This window comes from Ochotona princeps, chromosome 2 (genome assembly GCF_030435755.1).
Source record: "Ochotona princeps isolate mOchPri1 chromosome 2, mOchPri1.hap1, whole genome shotgun sequence".
Lineage (NCBI taxonomy): Eukaryota > Metazoa > Chordata > Mammalia > Lagomorpha > Ochotonidae > Ochotona > Ochotona princeps.
Window position 1 is genome coordinate 48,719,974 of NC_080833.1, and position 25,431 is coordinate 48,745,404.

The 25,431-nt window shown below is 43.7% G+C and overlaps 1 protein-coding gene across 1 annotated transcript in view; it reads right to left on the reverse strand.

The window, feature by feature from the left end:
- Window positions 1-19,866, reverse strand: part of LOC101531516 (cytochrome P450 2J1-like) — a 33,530-nt gene extending 13,664 nt beyond the window's left edge. Inside the window, exons 1-4 of the mRNA XM_058657238.1 lie at window positions 19,547-19,866; window positions 11,459-11,621; window positions 7,171-7,320; window positions 6,305-6,465 (exon numbers count right to left, since the gene is read on the reverse strand). Of these exons, the coding sequence (XP_058513221.1) occupies window positions 6,305-6,465; window positions 7,171-7,320; window positions 11,459-11,621; window positions 19,547-19,756 (684 nt within the window). The 5' untranslated portion in view covers window positions 19,757-19,866. The remainder of the gene's footprint in view (window positions 1-6,304; window positions 6,466-7,170; window positions 7,321-11,458; window positions 11,622-19,546) is intronic.
- Between the last annotated feature and the right edge of the window lie 5,565 nt (window positions 19,867-25,431).

A 25,431-nucleotide genomic window follows, 5' to 3' on the forward strand; every position in this document is an offset into this window, starting at 1 on the left:
GACCTGTAGACGTTTCTGTGACAGGTCTCCTGTGAGTTTAATTGGCATTCCTTCATATGTCAATTGATTTTTTCATGTGCACATTTAAGGATATTTTCTTTATGTTCGATTGAAGAGAGCTTGACAATCATGTGTTGTGAAGATTGCTTTTGATTAAGTGTGCTGGGAGTTCTTTGCCTCTCCTGGATGTTGTTTCTCAATTCTTTCTCTAGATTAGGGAAATTTTTGTTTATTATTTCATTAAATATATTTGTAAACCCAGCTTCTCTTTCTGTACCTTCTGGGACTCCCATAACTCTTATGTTAGGCCTCTTAATAGTGTCTTTCAATTCTTGTAGACTTTTATAGCCTGATTCAGCTCTGTTTCCAGCTTTTTGTTTGCTTCCCCCTGGTGACAGGAAATATCTTCCAATTCTGAGATTCTTTCTTCTGCTTGCTTCATTCTATTTTGGAGACTCTCCACTGTACTTTTAATTTGCTCTACTGTGTTCTTAATTTCTGATATATCAGTCTTGATTTGCTATATTGCTGCTATTTCTTGTGTAACACATTCTTTAAATTCTTTGAACTCTTGTATGTGTTTCTCATTGTTGATCAGAATCATTATAATGAGTTTTCTGAATTCTGTGTCCTCCATTTTCTCGATGTCTTCCTCAGTTAACTCTGAGGCTGCCATAGGGTTTCGCATCTTTGCAGGGGATTTTTCCGTAATATTCATGTGCCTTTGTGTCTTCTTTTGCTCTTGGTCATTGTACTTCTAGCTTTTAGATTCTTCTCCTTGGGGCATGTTTCTGTGCTGTGTCATCCACAGGTCTACAGTTCAATTTTAATTATTGCAGTTGGTACACAGCTCTTTGCTTGCAGCCAATTGTTCCAGTCCCTCCAGCAAGTTCCAGGTCTGGGTTCTTATGTTAAATTTCCACAAAGAGGTTCGGGCCTTTGGTTTGGGGGCAAGTGCCACTCCTCACAGTGTGGTGGCTGTGGAGGGTGCCCTTGCCAGGTCAGACCCAATGCTGGGGGCTCATGCCAAAGACACTGCTGCAAGACAGTGAACAAGTCCTCGGCCTCACCCAGGACCCAAGAGAGCTCTTTCCTCAGGGTAAGTGTGCCATGAGGGAACTTGGGAACTGGGTTAAAATTCCTAGCTCCGCCCAGCTGCTAATATCTTGTGGCTAGGTGAGTTTGGGAGGGGTTCGGGGCCTTAGGTTTGGGGGCAAGTGCCGCTCCTCACAGTGTGGCGGCTGTGGGGGGGTGCCCCTGCCTGGTCGGACCCAATGCTGGGGGCTCACACCAAAGACACTGCTGCAAGGCAGTGAACGAGTCCTTGGCCTCACCCAGGGCGGCCAGTGCACCATGTGGTGCCAGGCTTTGGCTGCTGGCCGCCCAGCAGCCTGCTCTGGGGTTTTTAAAGATATGTTTGCTGCCTGGGGACACCCATGACTAAGTCCAATTTTAGTGTAGGTGAGTAGTGAATCTTGGGTGATTCCCAGTGACAGGGTCATGGAAGTTTTAGGCAGGCGTGGGGACTGAGACCTGGTGGCTTGGAGGGAAGTACCCAGGAGACAATTACGGTTAGTCAGATACACCAAACCAATTCGGAATACAGAAATGGTTTGTTTGCCTAGAACATCACTGATCGTCACACACCAGCCCACACCAATGCTATGGATGGGCTCCTCTTTGGCAGTGATGGGTACCATTACCCAACTGTTTGGTGGAGTGGTGGAGTGGTCACATTTGGCAGGGTCAAGACTGTATCCAGCATGCGAGAGAACTTGGTCTGGGGGTAGACCCTATGGGGTTGTGTGGGCCCAACCCTGTGGAAATACAAGTTCCCCTAGTTGGACACCCTAACAGGGTTGAGGTTCCCACCAAGGGGCGCGTGTGCTAGAATGGGGGCTGCGTTCTATCTAGGAAACAGTTGCAGTCACCCGAGGCACTAGTGTGGGCTAGGATTGGATGCACCAGGCTAGTTCAGACCCCAACACCATCTGGTGCCATGGAGAACCAGGGTAGATGTGGGACTGACTAGGCTGGGTCTCAACCCCCTACTGAGCCATGTGTGAGCTGTATGTGGGTATGGACGAGCCATGGCTGGGCTGAAACATCCAACAACAAGAACCAGAATGGGGTGAAAGCCAGCCGGGAAAAGCCACTGTTCCTGCTAGGACAGGAGGTGAACTGAGTAGGACTGGCTCAAGGACCCCCTGGTATGCACGAAATCTGGCATTGGGAGGGGTTCTGATGGAGGAGCCTGGGCAACTCCTCTGGCAGGACACAGTCCCTGCAGGGAAGCGCAAGAAGCATGATAGGAAACAGCCCAGAATAGGCCATGGAAAGTTTTCCACTGGCACACATTCGGCTTGGGTCAGGGGCAGACCAGGCTGAATCAGTTCAGGTCATCCACTGGCAAATGCGAACACCAGAACAGAGTGTGGGTTGAGCCAGGTTTGGTTGTGACAAAACCAGTACACTTTATGGAATGCCAGGGTGAGGTTGCCTGTACTGGATGTGACTGCAGCACCCAACCAGCACACGTGAGATCCAGGAAAGGAGGGACAGAGCTGGCAGGGGGATTAAGGGGCTGGTCCCCTCGCCGGACAGCTACTCCCACTGGAGAGCGTGGGCTGGGATGGGGACAGACTAGACTAAGCAAGGCTGCAACACCTGTGCGCTGCATGTGGACTAGATCAGGGAAAAGCCAGGCTGGGCTGATTATTCCTGCTGGTGCAAGCATAAATTAGAGTGGGTGAGAGATGTTTGGGCTTGGCCGCAGCATCAGCTGGCAGAAGCTGGCACTGGGGGCTAATTCTGTCAAGTCAAATCACAGAACCACCTAAAAAGTGCATAAACCGGGACAGAGAGAGACCTGGGAGGGAAAAAGTGGGTTCCCCCTTCCTGGGTCACTAGTCCCGTGGGAGGGCATGAAAACTAGGACGGGGGCTGGGGTGGCTAGATAGAGAGGCACTCAACAACATCCGTGAGGGCTGGATGGTTGAGTTGGTTAGATGGAACTAAGCGCTAATACCCATTGACAAGTACAAGAGCCAAATGGGATGGGGGACAGACTGGACTACTGCTACACATACTGGCAAACCAGGGTAGGGGGTGGGCCTATTGTGGGTCGCCCCGACTAGGCTGCAGCTCGCACTGGCTTATGGGAGGGCTGAGTATGTGCTGGGCAGAAGCAAGCTGAACTGCAACACCCATTGGTCCAGTGCAACTCGGGACTGAAATCAGAATCAACCCAGCGATTGCAACCACCAGCTGATCGGGGTGATGGACTGTGCCGGGCCCTGTGCTTGCTAGAACATACAAGAATCTGGTCTGGGAATACTTCAAGGTTTCTTTGGAGATCTCCCCAATCGAACTGCTGGACTCAGAACTCTAAGAAAAGACAGAAGACAGAATAGGTCAATCATTCATCTCAGCTATATGTTGGCAGCGAAATATGGAACGAACAAAGACTTTATGATGGACCATATCAATCAGTGGACGACCTCATCGAGCGAAACTGGCAGCGATTCATAACTAGAGAACTATTAAAACCACTTGAGCAAATATCTCAGAGCATGCCCCACATCCGGGACTTGGGGTGGGCGGGAAACCGGGTGGGGCTTCTCCCTCAATATCCCCCTTTACCTCAGATACATGATGGAAAGAATATGGACATAATAGTATTACCCACTTCCCTATACCCCCTGAAACTTTTTTTTAACCGCAATTAACTATGTAAAGATTGTCAACAACAATACAATAAAATAAAAAATAAATAAAAAAATAAAAATAAAAATAAATTTCCACAAAGAACTCTGTAGCCCCAACTCCTGGCTCACCAGTCTCCACCTCCAGTGATATCATGCTGAGGTTACACTCTTGTCTCTGCAACAATTCCTCCACTTCCAGTAGGAGCAGGTCCCAGAATTAGGGAAACACCAGGTGTCCTATATAGCTAGGTTATTGGTGGTACTGAGCTTGTCGGAGCCTGTTGGCCATTAAGTCTGGGTGCCACACGGACCTATTTTGACCTGTACGATGCCACAGTCTGTATTATTTTCCTATGGGACCAGTGCAATCCACTGAATTCAGTGAGTTCTCATGAGCTCAGCACATGTGCAGTTCACTGTTGTCCCCTGCAGTCCTAAAATTTTTGCCACACATTGTACAAAATGACCCCTTGACATGCCACTGCTAGAGTTCTTGATCTGCTGGCTATCAGGTCTGAGGGCTACCCAGACCTGTCTTGGGTGGAACCTATAGAATGCCACGTTGTTGCAGTTCACTGAGTCAGAAATGAGTTCACCCCCAGCTCAGCACATGCTCAGTTCTTTCCCTTGCCTTTGCCTCCTTAAGCAAAATGGGACCCAATTCGGCTCTAGGGGGCTGACTGGGCTGCGAAATCCACCCTGTTCTCACACTGCCCATCTGGGATGTGTGGCTCTGTCTCTGCTCCTGGTTAAATTTTACAGACCAGCAGGATGGACAGTTTTTTGTTTGGGTTCACCGCCCAAGCTCGCAGGGAAAGTCCCTTTCCACCTGGTTGCTGATGGAGTTTCGGCTGCTGGTGCAGTTCAGATTGCTGTTAGCTGAATGCTGCTACAGTATCAGTCACTACAACACCACATCATTGTTTTCACTGCTTTCCTGTGTCTGTCAGTCTCCAGGTACCCCTCTGCAATGTTCTGCCCTCTCCTATTTCCTGGAATGTGTCCTCTCTGCTTCATCCTGATTAAATGCTTCTCCATCTGTTTAAAGGTGTCCTTATCCTATTCCACCATCTTGACTCCTCTCACCCAAATTCTTATCTCTCCTGCAAAGCATTTCATCTTTCCAAGCAAAATACAGACAGTTTTCAAAAAAATCCATGGACAATTTGCGTTTTATGCAAAAACCATGTGCAGAGATCAACCTTTTGGCAACAAAAGAAACCCATACAACCTAGGTATAACATATCTGACAGGGTCTAGTGTGTGGTACTAGGAAGAATTCATTCTCAGTAGAGTTCCTTCTAGAGAATGTCAAGTCTGCTAAAATGCAGCAAGAAAAAAACATACAATTGATAGTGACATCTGGGTGAAAAAATGTCAAAATCACTGATGTTTTCTAAAATGTTCATGGGGACAATGCCCTAAACAAGTCAGCTGTATGAATAGAAAACTCATTTAAGTAAAGATAAGACAACACCAAAGATGAAGCCTTTACTGGCAGACCATCCATGTAAATTTAGAACTGAAGAAGAAAAGATAATATACAGGAGGAACCATAGCCAACACCATAGGCATCTTAATTTGTTTTGCTTGCACAACTCTGGCTAAACTAAACTTGAACAAATGTGGTGCTCAATGAATGCTCAAACTATTGCTCTCCAGGTTACCTGCGAGCAAAAACAGATGGCATTTTTTTTAAAGGAGGATCAAGATCCTAAGGCATTTCTTTGAAGAACTGTAATAGGAAGTGAAACAAAATTTTATCAGGTGGAATTAAGGAGGTCAGGAGCAAATATCATGTCAGCACTTGATTTTTTTTCATGGATGCTATAGTCTTCCTACCTTTCGACTTACTGGATGATAAGAAAATGACAACATCTGTTGATGATGAAAATGTCTGGAGAAAATTACTTAAAGAATTAGCAGAGAAATGTCCAGGAAAGTCTCGCAAGAGACTCCTTCGCCACATGACAATGTTCCAGTTCATGCTTTTCAAGAAACAATGGCAATCTAGCAAGAGTTTGTACAATAAGACATTAGTCATCCACCTATGGAACTGGAAGTCAAGCTGGGACTTGAACTCAGGAAGCAAGAGCCTGAAGGGGTGCTTAACCACCAATTCAAAACCCTACACCAAAAATTCCATTTGAAAAGTTTGTATTTTAAGGGCCAGCATACGATGCCAAGGGTTTAGCTGCTACCTGCAATGCCAGCATCCCAGAGCAGAGTGCCGGCTCAAGTGCTGGTTACTGTCCTTCTGATACACTTTCTTATAATATGCCTGGGAAGGCAATAACCTGGTTCCCTGACAGCTGTGTGGGTGTTCAGAATAGAGTTCTTGGCTCCAGGCTTCAGCAAGGCCCAGAACAAACCATTTGGAGAGTAAACAAGTGGATGAAGATGTCTCTCTGCTTCTCTCTCTCTCTCTCTCTCTCTCTCTCTCTCCCTCTTTGTTATTCTGCCCTTCAAATACATACATGTGTCTCCTTTTTGAAAAGTGTAAGCTTGGAAGATTAAAAAAAAAAAAAGAAAACTCATCTGTGTCTCATATCAACTTCAATATCTTGAGCCAGAATGTTTAAAGAGAATCATCTTACCTGGCACTGAAATGTAGCTTCCAGACGCATGACCTCATCTAGTAACTTGAGCAGCTCCTGAAACTGACTATCATGGTACTCAAAACGCTCCCCAAAGGTGATGGAGCAAATAATGTTTGAAACGGCATTGTTGATCTTGAAGTGAGTGTCAAAAGGCTGTCCTGGAGGAGGAGGAAGGGAGAGAGGTATTCTTAAGATTGGCTCATTTTGGGCCTAGTGCATTAGCCTACTGGATAAAATCCTTGCCTTACATGCTCCAAGATCCCTTATGGGTGCCGATTCTAATCCCGGCTGTCCTGCATCCCATCTAGCTCCCTGCTTCTGACCTGAAAAAGCAGTTGAGGACAACCTAAAGCCTTGGAACTATGCTACCATGTGGGAGATCTCGAAGAAGCTCCTGGCCCCTGGCTTCAGATGGGCAGAGCTTTGTCTGCGTGACTGCTTGAGGAGTGAATCAACGGATGGACAACTTTCCTCTCTTGCCTCTTCTCCTCTCTGTGTATCTGACTTTCCAATAAAATTAAATAAATATTCAAGAAAAAGGATTGGCTCGTTTCTGTTTTCTACTAGGAGTCTCCTGACCGAAGACATCCTAGGTTTTGAGCTGTGGCACTTTGGCCACAGAAGGTTGACACATGGAAAATACTCAGTCAATGCCATGACAGTGAAACTGAAGACTAAGGTTTACATTCAGTCATGTGTTCAGTGATGGTCTCCACGTTCTTAATTCTAGAACTTGAGGGCAGGTTCTACCTTTGGTGCTTGGCAAAGCACCTAAAGACAGCACAGCGCTTGATAACAACTTACGGGTCTATTTAGAGTCCGCAGGGATCCCACTCTCTGGACCCATGCTCTGCCATGCTTACCACCTTCCTTTTCCATTTCTTCATTGAGGTGCTGAGCCTCTTCCTGAATGCGTTCCTCCAAGCTCTTCTTTCCTAAACCAAAGTTCCTTAGTGTCATCAGAGCAAATCTCCTTTGCTCCTTCCACACCAACCCACTGGACATGATCAATCCTGGGAATAAGAAAACTAGTGTTATGGTTTTCTGATTTTAAAGATATCTGACAAATAATACAAGATTATGTGTCTGATGGAGGGAAGTAGGTACATTAAACAAGCTGAGGAATTTATGCAGAAATAATATCAAAGAAGCGTACAATGGCTAACATTTCCTGATCGTGGGTAATCTCAGGAACTTTAACTATTTTTTTATGTATAATGTAATTTAGTACTCACAGAAATCTTTGGTACAGTTACAATTATCCTCTTCTCCCATTTTATTGATAGGAAAACCAAGCAACAAGTAAAGGACAAAGCAAATTTTTCTAGGTTACATGGTTTTTAGGCAACTAATGAGATACTCAATTTCAAGGGAGACTGATTACAAAAGCCACATTTGGAATATGTGTTACATAAATATGCATTTCATGCTATACATTAGGAATGCATCATGGACAAGATAGTCTATACTCTTAAGGAACCCAAGAGAGGGTTCCAAGATGTGAGTAGTAAAACAACATACCAATATGAGCAGGGGAAGATAAAGGATGAAAGGCAAGGTTGATGCCTTCCAAGGGAGAGTTTAAGTGAAGAATGCAGTGAAAATCCAACAAAAGGATTAGAGGCATCATGGAGCAGCTTGGGCAGTGCCAACACACAGTAGCCACTGGGTACACTGCCAGAGACTCTTGCAGCCAGGGCTAGAGGAGATGACAGCTTCTGAAAACAAGTTGAGAGCAGTACCAGGTGGCCTACACTGGTGTTAGTGCCTGAAGGAGAACTTGTGGGCACAGTTTGGTCCAGAGCCTAGAAGCAGGCAGTATAACCACCTACTTCCTTGAATGCTAAGTGCATGTCTTTTTCGCCATCTTTCCAGGAGGGTTCCTAGTGACAAACAAGAAAGTGGCATTATCTTGACGTCAGCAGACTGTGCTGGCTCAGCAGCGTGCATGCATGGCCAGGAATTTCATCAGAAAGAAAAGTCTGATTTACAAACAGACTTTAGCTTCAACTGAGATGGTTGTGCGGGCCTGGGTGCCCGCTGGACATTGGGAGTCATTCCCATCACCATCCAATCACAAGCTCCAGGACTCAAACTGCCAAGGTTTAGTGTTCACAGGCAAGTGCTTCTGGGAGAGTCTCTACTCTCTTCATGGACAGAGTGAACTTACAGGGGCTAATTGGATCCTTTGTACCCCAGGAATCAGGAAGCCTTATGTAGTATTACTGGGAATTCTGTGACTTTGCTACAGGACATTGAGTCTAATGGTCTTTGGTAAATCACTGTGTCTGACTTCAGACACACAGAGATCCCTACCTGACTAAAGTGTTTTGTTGTAGAGGTTCCATGCTCTTACTAAAGACTCACCAATCGTTTTTGTTACTTTTGAAACAATAAAGGTGAGAGTTGTATGCATTGTGAGTTAACCCCCAGGCACTGATCAACTTAGAAAGAGGTGGTAAGTCTGTGATTGTACCAACAGATAAGATGATACCTTCTCTCTTTTACTGCAGTTAAGATCTAACATGCGCAACTTGGTTGAGACTAGAATCCAGCCACTAGGAGAAGCACAGACTATAGCTGGGCCCACCCATCACATAAGTTTGAATATTTACTGAAGGACTAGGCACTTCACTAAGTCTTAAAGACATAATTCAAAGATTGAATCCAGAAAACCACAAGTGTTTCCAAAATGCCTAAAAATAGAGAAATAAGAGAAGCAAGAAGAGAGGAAGATTATATAACACCCAAAAGGTACAGAACAATTCTTCAATATTAGATTATGAAGACAAAGTGATTGAAGAAAAGTCTGAAAATGAATAGGAAAAAATGATCACAGGATTACTTAAAAACACAGAAACAAATTAGTAAGATAAATCAATACAAAAATATGGCTGAAAATTTATTCAAGAAAATTGGGATATTGAGAGATATCAATCTGAAATATTAGAAATGAATAATTCGGGCCCAGCGGCGTGGCCTAGCAGCTAAAGTGCTCGCCTTGAAAGCCCCGGGATCCCATATGGGCACTGGTTCTAATCCCAGCGGCTCCACTTCCCATCCAGCTCCCTGCTTGTGGCCTGGGAAAGCAGTCGAGGACAGCCCAAGGCTTTGGGACACTGCACCCGCGTGGGAGACTTGGAAGAGGTTCCTGGTTCCCGGCTTCGGATCGGCGCGCATTGGCCCGTTGTGGCTCACTTGGGGAGCCAATCATCAGACGGAAGATCTTCCTCTCTGTCTCTCCTCCTCTGTGTATATCTGGCTGTAATAAGAAAATGAATAAATCTTAAAAAAAAAAAAAGAAATGAATAATTCAATACGTCACAGTCAAGATGCTATCAGAATCTGCCAGCCCAGGATATTGTATCCAGCAAAGCTCTCATTTTTAAATGAAGTCAAATTGAAGAATTTCCAAATAATTTTCTATGACCCATACAGCCTTATAAATGGTACCAGAGGATGATACAGAGAAACAAAGAATGATAGATTCACAATATTGAAAGAGAAGGTGCACCATTTCCTAGTAAAAGTATAAAAGAAAGCCAAAGCAAATAATAGGAATATTTTTGGAAAAAGAGCAGGACTAAGTTTCTCCCTTTCAATAATAATCTTAAATGCAAACGGCCTGCACACTCCAACAAAAGATACAGCCTGGCTAAGTGGATAAGAAAAACAAATCTACATCCTGCCTACAAGAAATATACTTCACCAACAAAAATACACATAGCCTAAAGTGGAAAAAAAAAAAAAAAACAGAAAAAATAGAGAGAAAATGAAGAGAAAATGAGCAGGTGTAGCCATTCACTTTAATATAAAAACTGTTAAAAGAGACAAAGGATCAATTCAACAAAAAATGTGACTGTAATAAATGTATAGGAACCTGGCAATTCAACACAGACTCTAAGAAAGATACCAGCAAGTTGAGTCCAAAAGTACACTAAAATAGAAAAAAAAAAATCATACATTATGATCAAGTAGGGATTTTCCTGGGAATGCAAGTGTGGCCAACAATGGGCAAAATACTGTCATAAATCATACCAACAGAATAAAGAAAAAAAATCATGTGGTCATCTGAAGCCAGGAGGTGTTCATGCAAACCCTTGAGATAAGGATCTTGGTTTTTACCCTAATGACAACAGAGTCTCATCAGTTTATTTTAAATAGAGAAGTGAAATATATTCATACTGTACATTAAAAATGATTTGTATTTATATGAGAGATATTAGAGATCTTCTTTCTGCTGGTTTACTCCTCAAATGACTATAACAGCTAGGGATAGGCCAAGTCAACCACAGCAGCCAGTAACTTCATCTGGGTCTCCACATGGATGACAGAGTACCCAATACTTGAGTCATCAGTAGCTGCTTTCCCAAGTGCATTAGCAGGAACCTAGATTAGAAGTGTGAAGTAGCTGGGACTCTAACCTGCACTTTGATATTGGGTGTGGATATCCCAAATTGTGGAATGATCCACCACACCACAGTACCCACTACTTATTGTTACATCAGACATACCTGGCTCTGAGCTTCACATGTTCATTGATGTTACACTGAGTGAATGTGGAACTAACTGATGAACGAGGAATAGGTAAGCACCTACCAATGGCGCTTTGATAGAGTAATACATTTTCGCTTTGATTTTTTGTATGTCTTTAAGTGTATTTCGCAATAATTTTAGAGATTCATGCCAAACTCTTCTAACAGAGCCTGGAAGATTTGACCTTATATAGCAGGTCTTTTAGGTAAAGCATAAGGACCAAGAGCAGGCACAGCAGAAAGCAGCAGGTCCATATCCATTGCCCTAAGGGAAGAGGATGAGGATGAGAATGTGAGACAGAGGAAGCCACTGACACTCCTCTGCTGTAACTGAGTTAGGTGATACTTTGATCATCAAACTCGTCAGAGGGAGTTATGCAGAGCACATGGTACTTCCTCATATTTCTCTGAAGATTAATTTCACCAAATCCTCTTATTAGTCATTTCAATTGGAAAATCTCAGCATCTAGCTTCCATTCACAACCAAAATGTGGTAATGAGGCTGATTGGTGGGGGTGTCATAAAATTATAGTCACAGAAGCATGTTTACCAAATATGCTTCATAAACAAATCATAAGAATAACATGTATCCACTTCACATTGACCAAAGACTTACCATTTTTCTTGAAGACATGTTCTCGAATAGGAGACAAGGGGCGGTCCAAAAAGTTATGGTCCATGTGAACAAGGGCTTCTTTTATTAAGGGCAATCCAGTTACAATTACCATAGACATGTCACCCAATTCCAGGCGAATAACATTCCCATATTTCTTCACCATCTGAAAAATAGTTAAGCACACTTGAACATACAGATGTTTGTGTCCTAGAATACATGGGGTATGTGTGGCTGAAGAGCTCACAGCGAGGGGCGTATGTATGTATACATGAACACGTGTTTCTGTGTCTGTATGCATCTGCTTTTGTTTGACAGCAGTGGTTCTCCTTTCTTTCTTCTCTCATCTGAACTGAGATTCAATTCATTGTAAGGTTGGAATTCCCTTATATAACACTTCACTCATACATACTAGTGAACATATTTACTGTACATCTCCATGTATTGCAAAAAAAAGGCACAGTAAATGTGACTGTCACAAAAAACCAAGCTCTCTAGGGCCCGGCGGCGTGGCCTAGCAGCTAAAGTCCTCACCTTGAACGCCCCGGGATCCCATATGGGTGCCGGTTCTAATCTTGGCAGCTCCACTTCCCATCCAGCTCCCTGCTTGTGGCCTGGGAAAGCAGTTGAGGATGGCCCGATGCACTGGGACACTGCACCCGCGTGGGAGACCCGGAAGAGGTTCCAGGTTCCCAGCTTTGGATGGGCGCGCACTGGCAGTTGCAGCTCACTTGGGGAGTGAATCATCGGACGGAAGATCTTCCTCTGTCTCTCCTCCTCTGTGTATATCTGGCTGTAATAAAATGAATAAAATCTTTAAAAAAAAAAAAAACAAGCTCTCTAAATTAAGCATCTTCGAGTCTAGTGAAGACAGAGATAACAGCATATCTGACCCTCCTAGAAGCTGAGATCTGCTCTGTGTTGGTCTACTGTAGAAAGCACAGGTTTCTTAGCAAACCAGACTTTCTGTTAAAGCAGAAGGCAATATCTCCTTCCACAAATCTTCCTGCAAGAATATGTGATGAAGAATAGAAAGTGCATGATAGGGCATGGTCAGATATGAAGAAAAGCACTGTGGCTCCACGTAATACGAAAATCCTGTCACTGCAATTTGCTAGGTGTGAGGTCTTGGGGAATTGCTTCAGGTTTTGAATTTCAGCCCCCAGGCTATAAAAGGGAAGAAAGAGAGTAATGATATCAAAGCCACTTTGTTTTCTATTTCAGGGCACGCAGCCATCCAGTGAGTCTTTGGGGAAATGAATGAGCTCTGTGTATAGCAGGAATGTGGATGCATGCTCATGGCAACACAGGACAAGCAGAGTCAGAGGAAGGGTCAGAGTCAGAGGATCGCTGCAACCAACCCTGTCTATGAGGAGCTCAGTTAAGCACCTTTCACATTTTATCTCATTTATCTCACTACTATATCTTGGTGGTTATAAGGATATTACTTGCCTTTCAGAAAAGCTAAATGGGTTATAGCTGAAAATAGACAGCTAAGGTGACCAAGGATTGGATGACAGTGAGTGGTCACTAATCAAAGTGCTTCCACATTGGTCTTGTGTTTACCAGGTGTGTCTAGCTATCAGAAGGAGGATCCCTTTCTTCCTGGTGCGTGTGGTCTCTCCACCCCATCCCATCTCCATCTCTAGGTACTCACTGATTACAATTCTACTCTTGAAACCTCAGCTTTGTATCCCTACCCCTACCCATCAAAGCATATGCAATGGATACATTGTCATTATATCATTTTGTTCACAGATTAAAAATCAAGTTTTAACCGAGTCATATTGCTGTGTTTCCACCCATGGTCTCTCATTAAGTACCCATTTCTAGCATTGTTTGCGCTGTCTCGCTATTTAGTACAGAGAAAAACTTGAATCTCAAGCTACCCTGCCTCTAAAATACCAGCCATTGCTTCCAAGAAATGGCAGCCATGAATCGATACAAATCAAGCAAATTCTTACTGATATTCATTTAAAATGAATATCAGTATTCTGCCTCTACCAGCTCTCTATGTATATTCCTAGCTCAATACAATTGGATCAAAACTGTTATGGTATCATCACTCTATACATATGTGTAAGTTAAATAGCCTCTCAATGCTGAATGTGGTGATGCCCAATGATTATTAACCCCATCATCAGGCCAATTACGGTACATAGAATGAATGATTTGGGGCAACTGAAAAGACTTCATAATGCACAGTACACTTTTAAATATGTATCTTTAAAAAGGAAAGGAATTGAGAGTGAGGGAACACAAAGATTTTAACAATAAAATTGTTCAGAAACCTAAGGCTGGCTTAAAACACGAAATGAAAAATAGAAAACAAAAGCTGGAAACGGAAACTCTATGTGGTAAACAAAAGCATCAAAGACAAGAAATTTAACACTAAGAATAAAAATTCCAAATGAGGAGCAGGCAGTCTAATGGTTAAGACACTGCTTTGGACACCCACATCCCATATTACATGCCTGAGTTCAAGGTTCAGCTCTGCTCCCAATTCTTGTATACACATTTGACAACATATCAGGTGATGGATCAAAGGGCTGGGTCCTTGCCACACACATGGATTGGATTTCTCCAGCTCCTGGTTTTTACCTGGCCTGACCTAACTGTTGCTGGCAAAGGGGAGTGAATGAGTGGATGGAAGATCATTCCCTCCTTCATTCCACTTCTCCCTCTCAAAACAAGCAACACAGTAAAAAATACATGAAATTATAACAATTCCAGGTGTAATATTTAGTATCAAAAATGCTATGGAGCAAAATAAAGGTTTAGAATAAAGAAGAATGTGAGCATAACGAGATAAAAGATTAAGTCATGATGATGGAAAGAGTCAAAGTTGATAGAGACTCAACTTATTCTACATTCTCAAGCTTAAGAACAAACAGAATGAAGACACAAGGAGAGGGTCAGGAAAGAGTGTACCACTCACACCACCATCAGCAGCAGGGGATCTGCTCCCTGGCCTCCCCACATTGTGTTGGGTCTCGGGGGCTCATCACAAGTACAGAAACAGTGTCCACTACCATGTTCCCTAGGATCTAACATCTCTTCCATTTATATAATGCATTTTTCAAAAGACATTGACTTGTGTCTTTCAAACATTTTGTATAGTGGTGTTCAATTTTTTATTATTGATACAAATTATGTCAAACAAAAATATAATTGGTATTTTATTTTTTATGTGCAAATCAGGAAGACTATATACCAAAGTCCTATAGAGGTACTAACGAGTTTGCACATGAATATAAGTTTGAGTGTGTGTGCATATGTACTGGTGGCTGGTCACACATAAGTAGGAATCATATTCTCTCTCATGATCTTGCTCTTCTGTGTTGCATTCTCATTGCATATATATTGCTTTTATAGTTAAGGATTTCTTTCCAATTACAGCCTTATTCTTTTTATTTTTATTATTGTTTCATTATGACACAGTTTCATAAGCTCAGGATTCCCCAAACCCCTCATCAAGTCCTCTTCCCATACTGAATTCCACCATATTTTTACAGTAGTACAGTTCATAACCAGTCATGATGCCTTCATTGTAGGTTTGGACCATGCAGAGAGTCCAGCATCTTATTGTCCAGATAAATTCAACAGTTTCATTGGGAGATCATCCTTGTTCTGAAAGTAGAGATGGCAGAATATTATCCCATCCAATAAAAAGCCACTATACAACTTCAACAACAATTTACATCATGAAGTTAATTGGAATGGTATTGAGTGACCAATATGTTAGAAAATGCAAGTTCTTAACCACATCCTGTAACTACTTCATTAACATCTCAAGTTTAGTTTATATACATCCAAGAGCCTCCATCTATTCTGAGTCATGGAGTCCCGTGGAAATCTTATGCATGTCATGCATCCAATTATCAGTAAAATCCTGTACAAAAGACTAGTGCTTCACATAACTATACACAATCCAAGAACAATGGTTTCATAGAAAGCTCCTAGCTATCTATGCTAATTTCTGAAAATAACCTGGGGTAATCAATCTCACATTAAATTTGTAAGAATTTTATGAGATGCTCAGGAGTTGTCACATACCTTCTAGCATTATTATGTTGTTGATGGAGGTAATAGAACCAGTAGTGAGATGTGGTGTTTTCCTGAAGTGTCAAAGTCACAATACCATGTAAAAGTTGACATATGCTACACTGTCGATAAAACGTGGCAGGGACTATGGAAAAATGAAGTGAATTTCCATTGCAGATATCAGAAAAAACCTCTTAAGAGGGAATGCTAACAGTCGCATCTTATATGAAAGCCAGGCTGGAGCAAAAAGCACCACATGAAGAAAGGCCTAGAATTTTAGGTTGTGACATAGCATATGCAAGTGTGAAGGCAGGAAAATGAGGATTTTAGGTAATAAGGCAGCTACTGTTTGAGAAGAGAATAGGGCACATTATTAAAGCTCACAGACCATGCAGTAGGCCTGGCCAGGTGCTGGGAGTTCAACAAACCCTTCACTTCAGCTCTTTTGATAACTATTCTATGCAATCGATTTTTTGATGTGGCAGTTAGGAAGGACAGGGAGACTAGGGGCCACATGCCTTCTTTACCACACTTCCCAGCCTCTCTAGATGTGGCCAATGACTGCAAGAAGTAGCTCTATGTGCACTGTATGGGATTCCACCCTTCAGTGGGAGTCACTTGCTTTCCCCCTTTCCATGGGTCAGACACATACATGATGGTGCTTGTGGACCACAAGAGCAAGAAGATAGAAGGAACACGAGTTTGAGGTGACATTGTGATTCAAATAGCTTCCCTCTGTATCCCTCTGAACTCCATTGTTGAAAGAGGCAAATTTCAATCTCCATTAATACATTCTGGGATCGCCTTGTACAAGTAGCTTGGTTAATACTTTATCTGCTGCTTTTCCAGTTTAGTCCAATGGGATTTTCTCCCATCCAAACAAATGACCGTACAACAAACCACATAGTTATGGAGAGAAAGTTTAGAAAATGGAAGTTGGGAGAGGAAGAACATTCCCAAATGCCCAGCCAATAGGTCAGTGTCACCCTTCTCCCTTTGGCTATTGCCATGTATTGCCTATGCAGTTTCTCTCCCCTACCGTCTCCTGTCCTTTTATTCCACTAAGGAACAATCAATCTTACAACCACAGTCCAATTTGTTCTCAAGAGTTATAAAAAGTTTTTCCCAAAGCTTCCCACTCACAATGATCTCCTGGCACTCTGGTTACTACACTTTTCAGCATACTGTGTTGTGCAAAGCCTACTGCATAAAGAGCACTTAATAAGTGTTCAATAAGTGAGGTCATCAGAGTAGCTATCCTTCAATTACCTAAAGAAATTATAAGTAGTATTAAGTAGAGATAAAGTATAGGTGTCAAATACTCCTGGGTTCAAATCCTTGTTTTGCCATTATTTAACTCAATAAATAAGATAAATCATCTTAATGTTTATTTTCAGCCTATTTATTCAGTACTTACTATTTCCCAACTGTAAGAAAGTAGCCACAAATCACCATGTAACCTCATTTATTTTACACCCACAAATCAAGATGAAAACCTACAAAAAATAAAACATACAATGACACCTCACTGGACCAGTGATACTAGCCTAGCCTATTATCACTACTTAGTTTTGTGACGTTAGGAGAACAGTTAACTTCCCAAGTCAGATTCAACTTGTTGGTAAAGCAAAAGCATTTCAACCTTCTTACTGTAAACCAGAATGAATAAAAGCACTCCAGTTTTATTTATTTATTTTCCATACATTTGATAAAGAAAGAGACAAAGATGATTCAGAGAGGGGTACAGAGATCATCCATCTCTTGATTTGCTCCCCAAGTAGCCACAACAGTTTGGGTCGAGCCAGACCAAAGCCAGGAGTCTGAAACTCAATATGGTTCTCCTACACAACAGTAAAATGGAGAGAAAAATGCCCTATCTATAGGTATCTGCTACATATATCAAATAAAAATACTGCTTAGAGGCTGACATGGTGGTATATCAGGCTAATCCTATGCCTGTTATCACCAGCTTCCATATGGCATTGGACACTGTTTGCAGGTGCTTCACTTTCAATCCAGCTCCCTGGTTATGGCCTGTGAAAGCAGTGCAGGGTGGCCCAAGGCCTTGGGTCCCTGCACCTATGTGGGACACTTGGAGGATCTCCTGGCTCCCAGCATTGGACCAGCTGAGCTCTGCTCCAGTGCATTTGGGGAGTGAGTCAGAAGATGGAAGATTCTCTGTCTCTGTCTCTCTCTTTCTTTCTTTTGCTCTTCCTCAATTCTTCATTTTACATAACTTTTTCAGGTAAAAATATGAATTTTTTTTGTTAAAAAAATAATTAGGTTCAAACCTAATAACAATCAGAATAAAATAAAAGTGCTGCAAGGCATACAGCACACAAATACTAATTTAAAAAGCGTTGCACAGCTAGATTTTATCAAGGTATTCAGGCAAATAAAATGACCAGAGATACAGAGAATATCTGAGAATCTTGGATATCTACTATGCAGAAAAACAGAGCTTCCCAACACATGAAGGAAAAACTGTTAGAATGAAAGGAAGAAATAGACCACTACCAGAATGGCTGGAAATGTTAACAAAGCTCTTTGAACCACTGACAGACTCTTCAGATATGAAGCTGGCAAGCATACAAAGACAACTACAAATATCTTATGAGATCTACTTGCGATTTTTGGAAAACTCCACTCAACAACAGAGGACACATTTTTTAAAGCATGCATGGCACATTTATCACGATAGAGTATATTTTGTGTCATTAGATAGGCCTTGTGATTTAAAAGAATTGAAAGTCTATGCGCTCTGAACATACTGCCCTCAAACTGGAGCTCATTGGTGGCAGAATAAAACGGAAATTCCAAATGCTTGGAAGTCAACATGTTGCTATAACAAAGGCACAGACTTAGGGGCCAAGAGTTAGAATTCTGTGACTAATCCTGCCATTAGTGTTACCAATGTGCTGTTTCTAATGCAGATTGATGCAACCTTGTCCATGTGTTTCTAAGAACACAGGCATGTACTGAAAATAAAAATCTTAATTTAATTTCATTTTATTTGAAAGTAGACAGACAATTCACACAGCTGAATGCCTGCAAGAATCAGGACAAGATCAGAAGAACATCAGGACTCCAGACCATGTGGGTGGCAGGGACCCAAGCACTTGAGCCATCACCTGCTTTCAGTGGTGTGCAATAGCAGGAAATTGCGCCACCAAGGTTTTGATATGGTATGTGTAGGCCCCATTTCTCACAGGCTGAGCCAAGTGCCTGTCCCATGGGCATGTTAACAGCACTTCAGGCATTAACAGGGAAAAGAAACTGAGAATTTGCCTATAAGTCACCTTCATGTTGAAAATTTTATTGCATCTTCATAACAATATTTTGTCAGTGTTGTGTCTCAGCAGGTCACCTGTGCCATGTGTCAAGGAAACCAGCTAAGAATTATGAGAAATGGATGTTTAAGAGAAATTAAAAAAATAACCTAGGACACCAATGAAGTAGTTCCAAAAGGGAAGGACCAGAAAGGAGGTCAAGAAACAGTATCCTCATGGGCTGGTCTGGAGGCAGTGGGAGGAACTGAAAAATGTAAGCATATGAGGGAAGGAAACTATCACTTCAGTGAGCTTTCCTCATCCGGAGCAGGGTGAGGGTGAGGGGCTCCCTGCGGTGGTGGGGATAACCCAGATGGAATGAGGGTTCAGGTGGCAGGCTCATCATTTCGCGAATGGGAGAAGGAAAAGTGCAGCATTTTAAAGAAAAAACACAGAAAAGAGAACAAGAAGATCACTATAAAAATAAGATGTTCCGATAATGTTTAACAAGATAATATAAAATTAAACAAGCGAGCAGCAGTAACGTGCCAGTAGCACACTTAAACCTTGAAAACTTAGCTACAGTCTGCCCCTAAACAACAGCGGGTGGGGTCAAGGCCAGCAGTGAGATTAGGAAAACAGTTGTGGAAGCTGATTTACAGGATAGCTAGCATTGGCCGCTGAGCCACCTGTCTTACCATCCTTGCTCCCTGGAAGATCCCTGGTCCTGCACAGCAGGGTTAGGAACCGGACAAGTCACACGTTCGCCCACTCCTACCTCCTGTATCTGTACTGGCGACTGCTCCAAGTCGAAACTGAAAAGGTTGCCAACAAAGGGCAGGCGCCATGGACCAGGCGGGTAGTTCTTGGGACGTCGCTTTTTGAGGAAGTCGGCAAAGAACAGGAAGGCGACGGTCCCCAGCAGCAGGGTCCTGGGATGGAGCCCTGTCCAGAGGGCGGATACCAGGGAGCCCAACGTGGAGAGCATGGCTCTGTGGTCGTCCAGTTCTGGGGCGGGTTGAGCAGGAAACAGTCTCTGTCAGTCCCTGACACTTCTCCAGTTACGCCCCACCTGCTCTGGCTTAGCTCACTCTCCGCTAAGCTCCTCCCCCGACCCTCTCCAAGGCCACAGTGCAGGGCCAGGTCGTGTGTCTGCGCCCTCAGCGCCCAGGCCTGGAGACGCCCCGCCCCCGCCAGCGTCCCTCCTCCCAGTCGCATAGCTCCGCCCTCCCATTGTCCCGCCCCTGGCCAGGCTGGCCACAGGGCACAGTGCTGGAGACTCCTGGGGAATGCAGTCTGATCACAGAAAAGGACCCAAAGGGTTTTTCGTTTCGTTTTGTTCTAGAATCAGAACTCCTGTGTTGCTCGGGTGTATTTGGATTCTAGGATTTGTTGAGGCCCCCGTGTCTCAGCCACCCTCAGTGATTGGCACTGTGCCTGGTAATGGAAAAGACAGCACTGCATGTTTCCTGGGTATCTACCATGTTACCAGGCAGCACTGGCACGGCTTCCCACATAATATTTGCTTTTGATAAAATTATGTAAAGGATGCTCTTGATAGTGCTGCCAACATAGATCAAATACAAAGTACATGCTGAATGGCTTTGGATCCACAGGTCTGAAACACAGCCATGGAACGAACACCCTGCACGTGAAAGTGTTCTGAAAATGAAAAAGCATTACATCAAAAGTTTCAGCATCAGTGTTGTTCGTGATAGGGTCTCAATTAACATTTGTGGAGGCATCTCTGACCTCCCACTCTTTCATGAATTTCCTGTTCATATAGAAACCCCCAAAAGTAGTTGTAGGAATTGTCACCTAACCTCGATCTGCAAACTGGATCACCTCACCCTTTGGCATCAGACCAATTTTAGTAACAATGTGAACAAAGAATATAACAGTTTATTTTGCAATGCACACAGCAAGGAGTTGCACAGGTTTCATTTCAATTCCCCCACTCTGCAAGGGATTGGAAACCAAATCTCAAAGATGAAGTGTTGCAATGGTGAGTAGTTCCGTGAGCAGCTCCTGGGTGTGTCCCTGTTGCCCCCCTCCCCCAGTGCTCCTGGCCTTCTCTGGATTGGTCAGCTGTAGGAGGCTGGTGTGTTCTTCTGAAGATGCTGTGCTGGCCAAGTGGCCACCAAGCCTTCTGAAGACTAATGGTGGTTTGCTTATGACTCTGTTTGAGCAGGGCTTAAAGCCCTTGCAAAACATGTCTGAGTAGATTAGTGGTAGAATGTGGACCATAGAGTTGACAATAGAATTCCAAGTCTAACAATCCAGAGTCCCACAGAGCCAGCCTGACTTATGCGTGATTCCTGGACTTGAGTTCATCTTAGGAGCTGCCTTGTAATTACCACAGTGCAGACTCAGGAACTCCAAGCCAACGACGAGCACCGGGGCTTGAACAAGTCTACATGGAAGACATTAGCTATGGGTGTGCACCTTCACTGCAAGTCCCCGTCTGAAATGCTCTTCTTCCCACTTTCCATATCATCACGTGGCACTTTGCTGTGCCTCCTCACTGTGTGATATACAAAATATCAAGGTACTTCTGGAATAATATATAACACACTCACATGCCCAACAAACAGATACATATTCTGCTTATAACATGTTATTTAAAAAGAGTAAAACAGAGCTAAAATCTCTGCAATCACTGAAAAATCCAAATAGATATGAAAACACTTCCCCTGTTTCATGGAGAATTTAAATTTAAGGGTATTTCACATTAATGCAAGTGTTACAAAAATTTATGCGTGCCAGGGGACTTCAAAGATTTCAGGCCGAGTCCATTCTCAGTGCATATGTTAGCCAGGCAAGAACAATTACCCTGAATCCCAGCTGAAGGCTATGGTATTTCCTGAGACAGAAAGGTGGCCAGCATTTTACATGGCCTCTCCCCACAAGTCTGAGCTACAGAAACTCTATTCGTGACAAGTGTGGTTGGAAAGTCCCAGCATATGCTCCACTCCATCCAAGATCCCACTAGCAGGACAAGAAACAAGCATCATCTTGGCCAACATATTGAAATCCTGGGCCACTAGTGGCTTCACTACTTTTTGCTCACAAACCCAGGGTCCAAAGTGCGATAGAACAGCCCCCCAAAAGATAGGCAAAAGAGATTTCTTGCAATAAGTAGCTAGGGGGAGGCTGGTAGCTCTGTTAGAATATGATGTTAAACTGTAGGCAAGTGAAAAGTTTTCTGGGTCAATCAAACAAAGAGACAGCCAGATTCAGCTTTCCCAGGTCAGAACAAATCCCAAACACTAGCCCCGAAGCTTACCTGGGAGGACCCTCAGACTTCATTGGATTAGACTATGAATTGATTTGTGATCCACTTGTTTTGCAGAAAACCTGAGCAATCATCTGGATATTAATTGTGACTGACAATTGAGCATAATACAGAGATAGACAGCTTAACAGAAAGCAGGGAGAAAGACAAAGATATCTGTACAGAAAAAAAGGAAAACCAAAAGAGCAAACTAATCCAAACCAAACAAAAATACCCAAGAGCCAAGGTCATCGAATTATGACTGCACCCGTTCAAGTCTGTGCCCTGGGAGTAGCGACATCAGAGCCTTTATGCTACAGGATACCAGGGGAGATAGAATTCACCCAAACTGTCATCTCAGTGGAGCTGCTGATCAAGTGACAGTGCAGAAACAGGAAGCCCTGGACATGTGGCAAGCGGTGGGGGGAGGGTTTAGTAGCCAGATTTTCTCTCTTAGCTAAAAGGTACAATTTTCATTTTAAAAAAACTATGAAAATCTTTGAAACAGAAAATATTTGAGAAGCAGAAAACTGTGACCCAAACAGGGAAAAGAAAGCAGGCAACGGAAGCAGCAAAAGAGTCCAGGTGTCAAATGTAGGAGTCCAAGTGTGTCAAGCATTCTTGTTGTCAGTGTGTTAGAACGAAGGAAGTCATACATTGATCAAGGAAGCAAGGGAAGCAGAATCATAATGTTTTGCCAACTAGAGAATCATCATGGCCATCATCATCATCATCACAATAAAAGGCCAAATGGAATTTTTGGAGTTGAGATGTACAACAAATAAGTGAATTTTTTTTTTTTTGAGAAAATCACTTGAGAAGTTTAACAGTAGTTATAAACCAGAAGAGAAAAGAATTAATGAGTTTGAAGATGGAGGGATAGAGATTATGCAATCTGGTAAATAGAAAAAGTATCAAGAATGGTGAATGGAGATTCAGAGAAACACAGACACTGATCAGCATACCAGCATATGTGTAATCAGAGACGTTGAGAAGATGGTAGGTTGGAATGAGCAAAAGCATAGCTAAGAAATAAAAGCTGTAAAGGTGTGAAATTCCAAGAAAACAACAAGCTGCCTAGCCTATACAATACGTACAGAGGAAGCCCAGTGAAGGGCCCCAGCTGTATGCAACTGCTCAAGTTGCCTTGTACCTCAGCAGGTTTTGCACTGCTGGGAGAAAAGCAGCCAATACTTGGAGGGCATCCTGGGCCTTGTTAATGCCAGCTTTGTGTAAACTACAGCAGTGTGTCAGCATAGTGGCCTATTCTGTCTATTTTGAAGATATAGGGCAAGGAATATTTGCAGATGTCTGCACACCAGCAGACAAGGGATTGGGGACCCATGAGCAGGCACGGCCCCAGGCTGGCAAGACATACCACTGAAATACCAGGCTTAGGAAGCCCACCCCCTGCCACCATGTCATCCCAAGGTCCCTGATGTGGAGTATGTTCTGAGGCTACTGCTTAAGTGGTTTTGATAGTTTGGAGATACTCTTGCTTTCATTGCTCCATGGTTGTGGAAATCCTTCCAAGGTCTATCTGGCAACATAATTCACCTTAAAGTCGCAATTCAGCCAGATACTCACTGTCAAACCTTAGTTGAGAGAGCTCTCCAGTTTATTCTGCCCTCCATTGCACCAGAAGTGCTCTGCAGGGCTCAATGAACTGGTTTTCATATTCTGTGTGCCATATACTTGGCATTCCGTCCACTCCTCAGGCCTCAGCAATGGGTGGAGACACAGTTCTGAAATGTGCACTCCATGATCTTATGATTTTCACAGTAGTTGGAGTTCTGAGTCAGTGATCCATTTGGAGGGTTGGATGTCCCCAAAGAAACATCACCAGAAGTGATCCCACAACTGACTTTTGCATGTGCCAGCCAGTGCAGAGTCTGGCTCAGTCCATCACCTACATGAGCCTACACACACATTAGTGGCTATAGTCACCTGTATAATTCTGTCCTCAGCCCCATCTTATACGCAAATCAATGGATGTTGTGGCCCAGCCTAACTTGCCCATCACACACTGAGCCCTCATGCAAACCATTAGGAAATGCAGCCTAGTCAAAGTGAACCCTAATCACCCTTATCAGGCCTACCTTAAACACCGGTTGCTATACATGCTGGTATGTACAGTAGACTGGTTCAGTCTGTCACACATCCCATTCAGCTCTTGTATACTCAGCCCAACTGGACACCTAATCCAACTCATACTCATACTCGCAGGTCCCATTGCCTGTGCAACCAGGTCCACCCCCAGCCTTACTTCTCATGCTCACCAGTGGTAGCTATAGCCCACTCCAAGCCCCAGATCTTGTACTTTGCAGGTGTTTCTATCATCTAGCCTGAGAGTACTTGACCCCAGACCCAACACCTGCTGCCTGATGCTACAGCAAAGCCCAACCAGGCTGCGCTTACTTTGGCTCGTACATGCACCAGTGTGTATGGTCACTTAGCCCAACCTGGCTCTCCCCCAACCCAGCTTACATGCAGGCCAACAGGCCAACAGGCTTCTTAGTCCTTCCCAACATGGTCTGCCCCCATTCCCAACTCTCATGCTCATCAGTGGAAACAGTTGTCCAATGGGGAAACCCTTGCAACTCCCCTACTTGGCTTGCCCCAGATCCTGGATTTTACATGTGCTGGTGAGAGTGTGGTGCAGACTAGCATGGCTCACCACACCTCATTCACCAGTGGTGCCGCAGCCTGGCTAGACCCGGCCTGCCCCTAGTACCAGCACATGCTGATAAGTGCTGTGGCCTAGCCCAGCCGAGTCCAGCCAGCCCCAAGTCATGGCCCTAATATGAGATGACTGGTGTTGTGGCCCAACCCAGCCTGTATTACACTCCATCCAGACTTTCATATCTGCCAGTGGGTGCTGTGAGCTGGCCTAGCCTGGCCCACCCCAGCCCTGACCCACAGGTATGACAGTGGGTATTGTATCTTGGCTTGATCTTGGCTGCTCCAAGCCTTGGTTGTTGTGCTAACTTGTAGGAATTGTATCCTGACAATGGTTTCCCAAGCTCCTCTATCAGATCACCTTCCAGTGTCCCAGTAGCAGATCTGATGCACACTAGTGGATTCTTGGCCCAGTTTGACTTGGCCCAACTCCTGCCCTGGCAGGTGCAATGGCCTTGACTGACCAGCCCACACCCATCCTGGCTCTTTGTCTTGGCTTCTAAAACCCAGTCCTGCCTGATCCATCCTTAGATTCAGCTCTCCCATGGTTGAGCAGGTACAGAGACCTACCCCAGCCTTTCCTCTACCACTCTGGCTCTTGTGAGCATCAGTGGGTCCTAGAGCCTAGCCCAGTCTGGCACATCCCAGATCCAATCCACACCCATATCAAGGGATACTATAGCTGTGTCCACCCCAGTTTTCTGCTACCC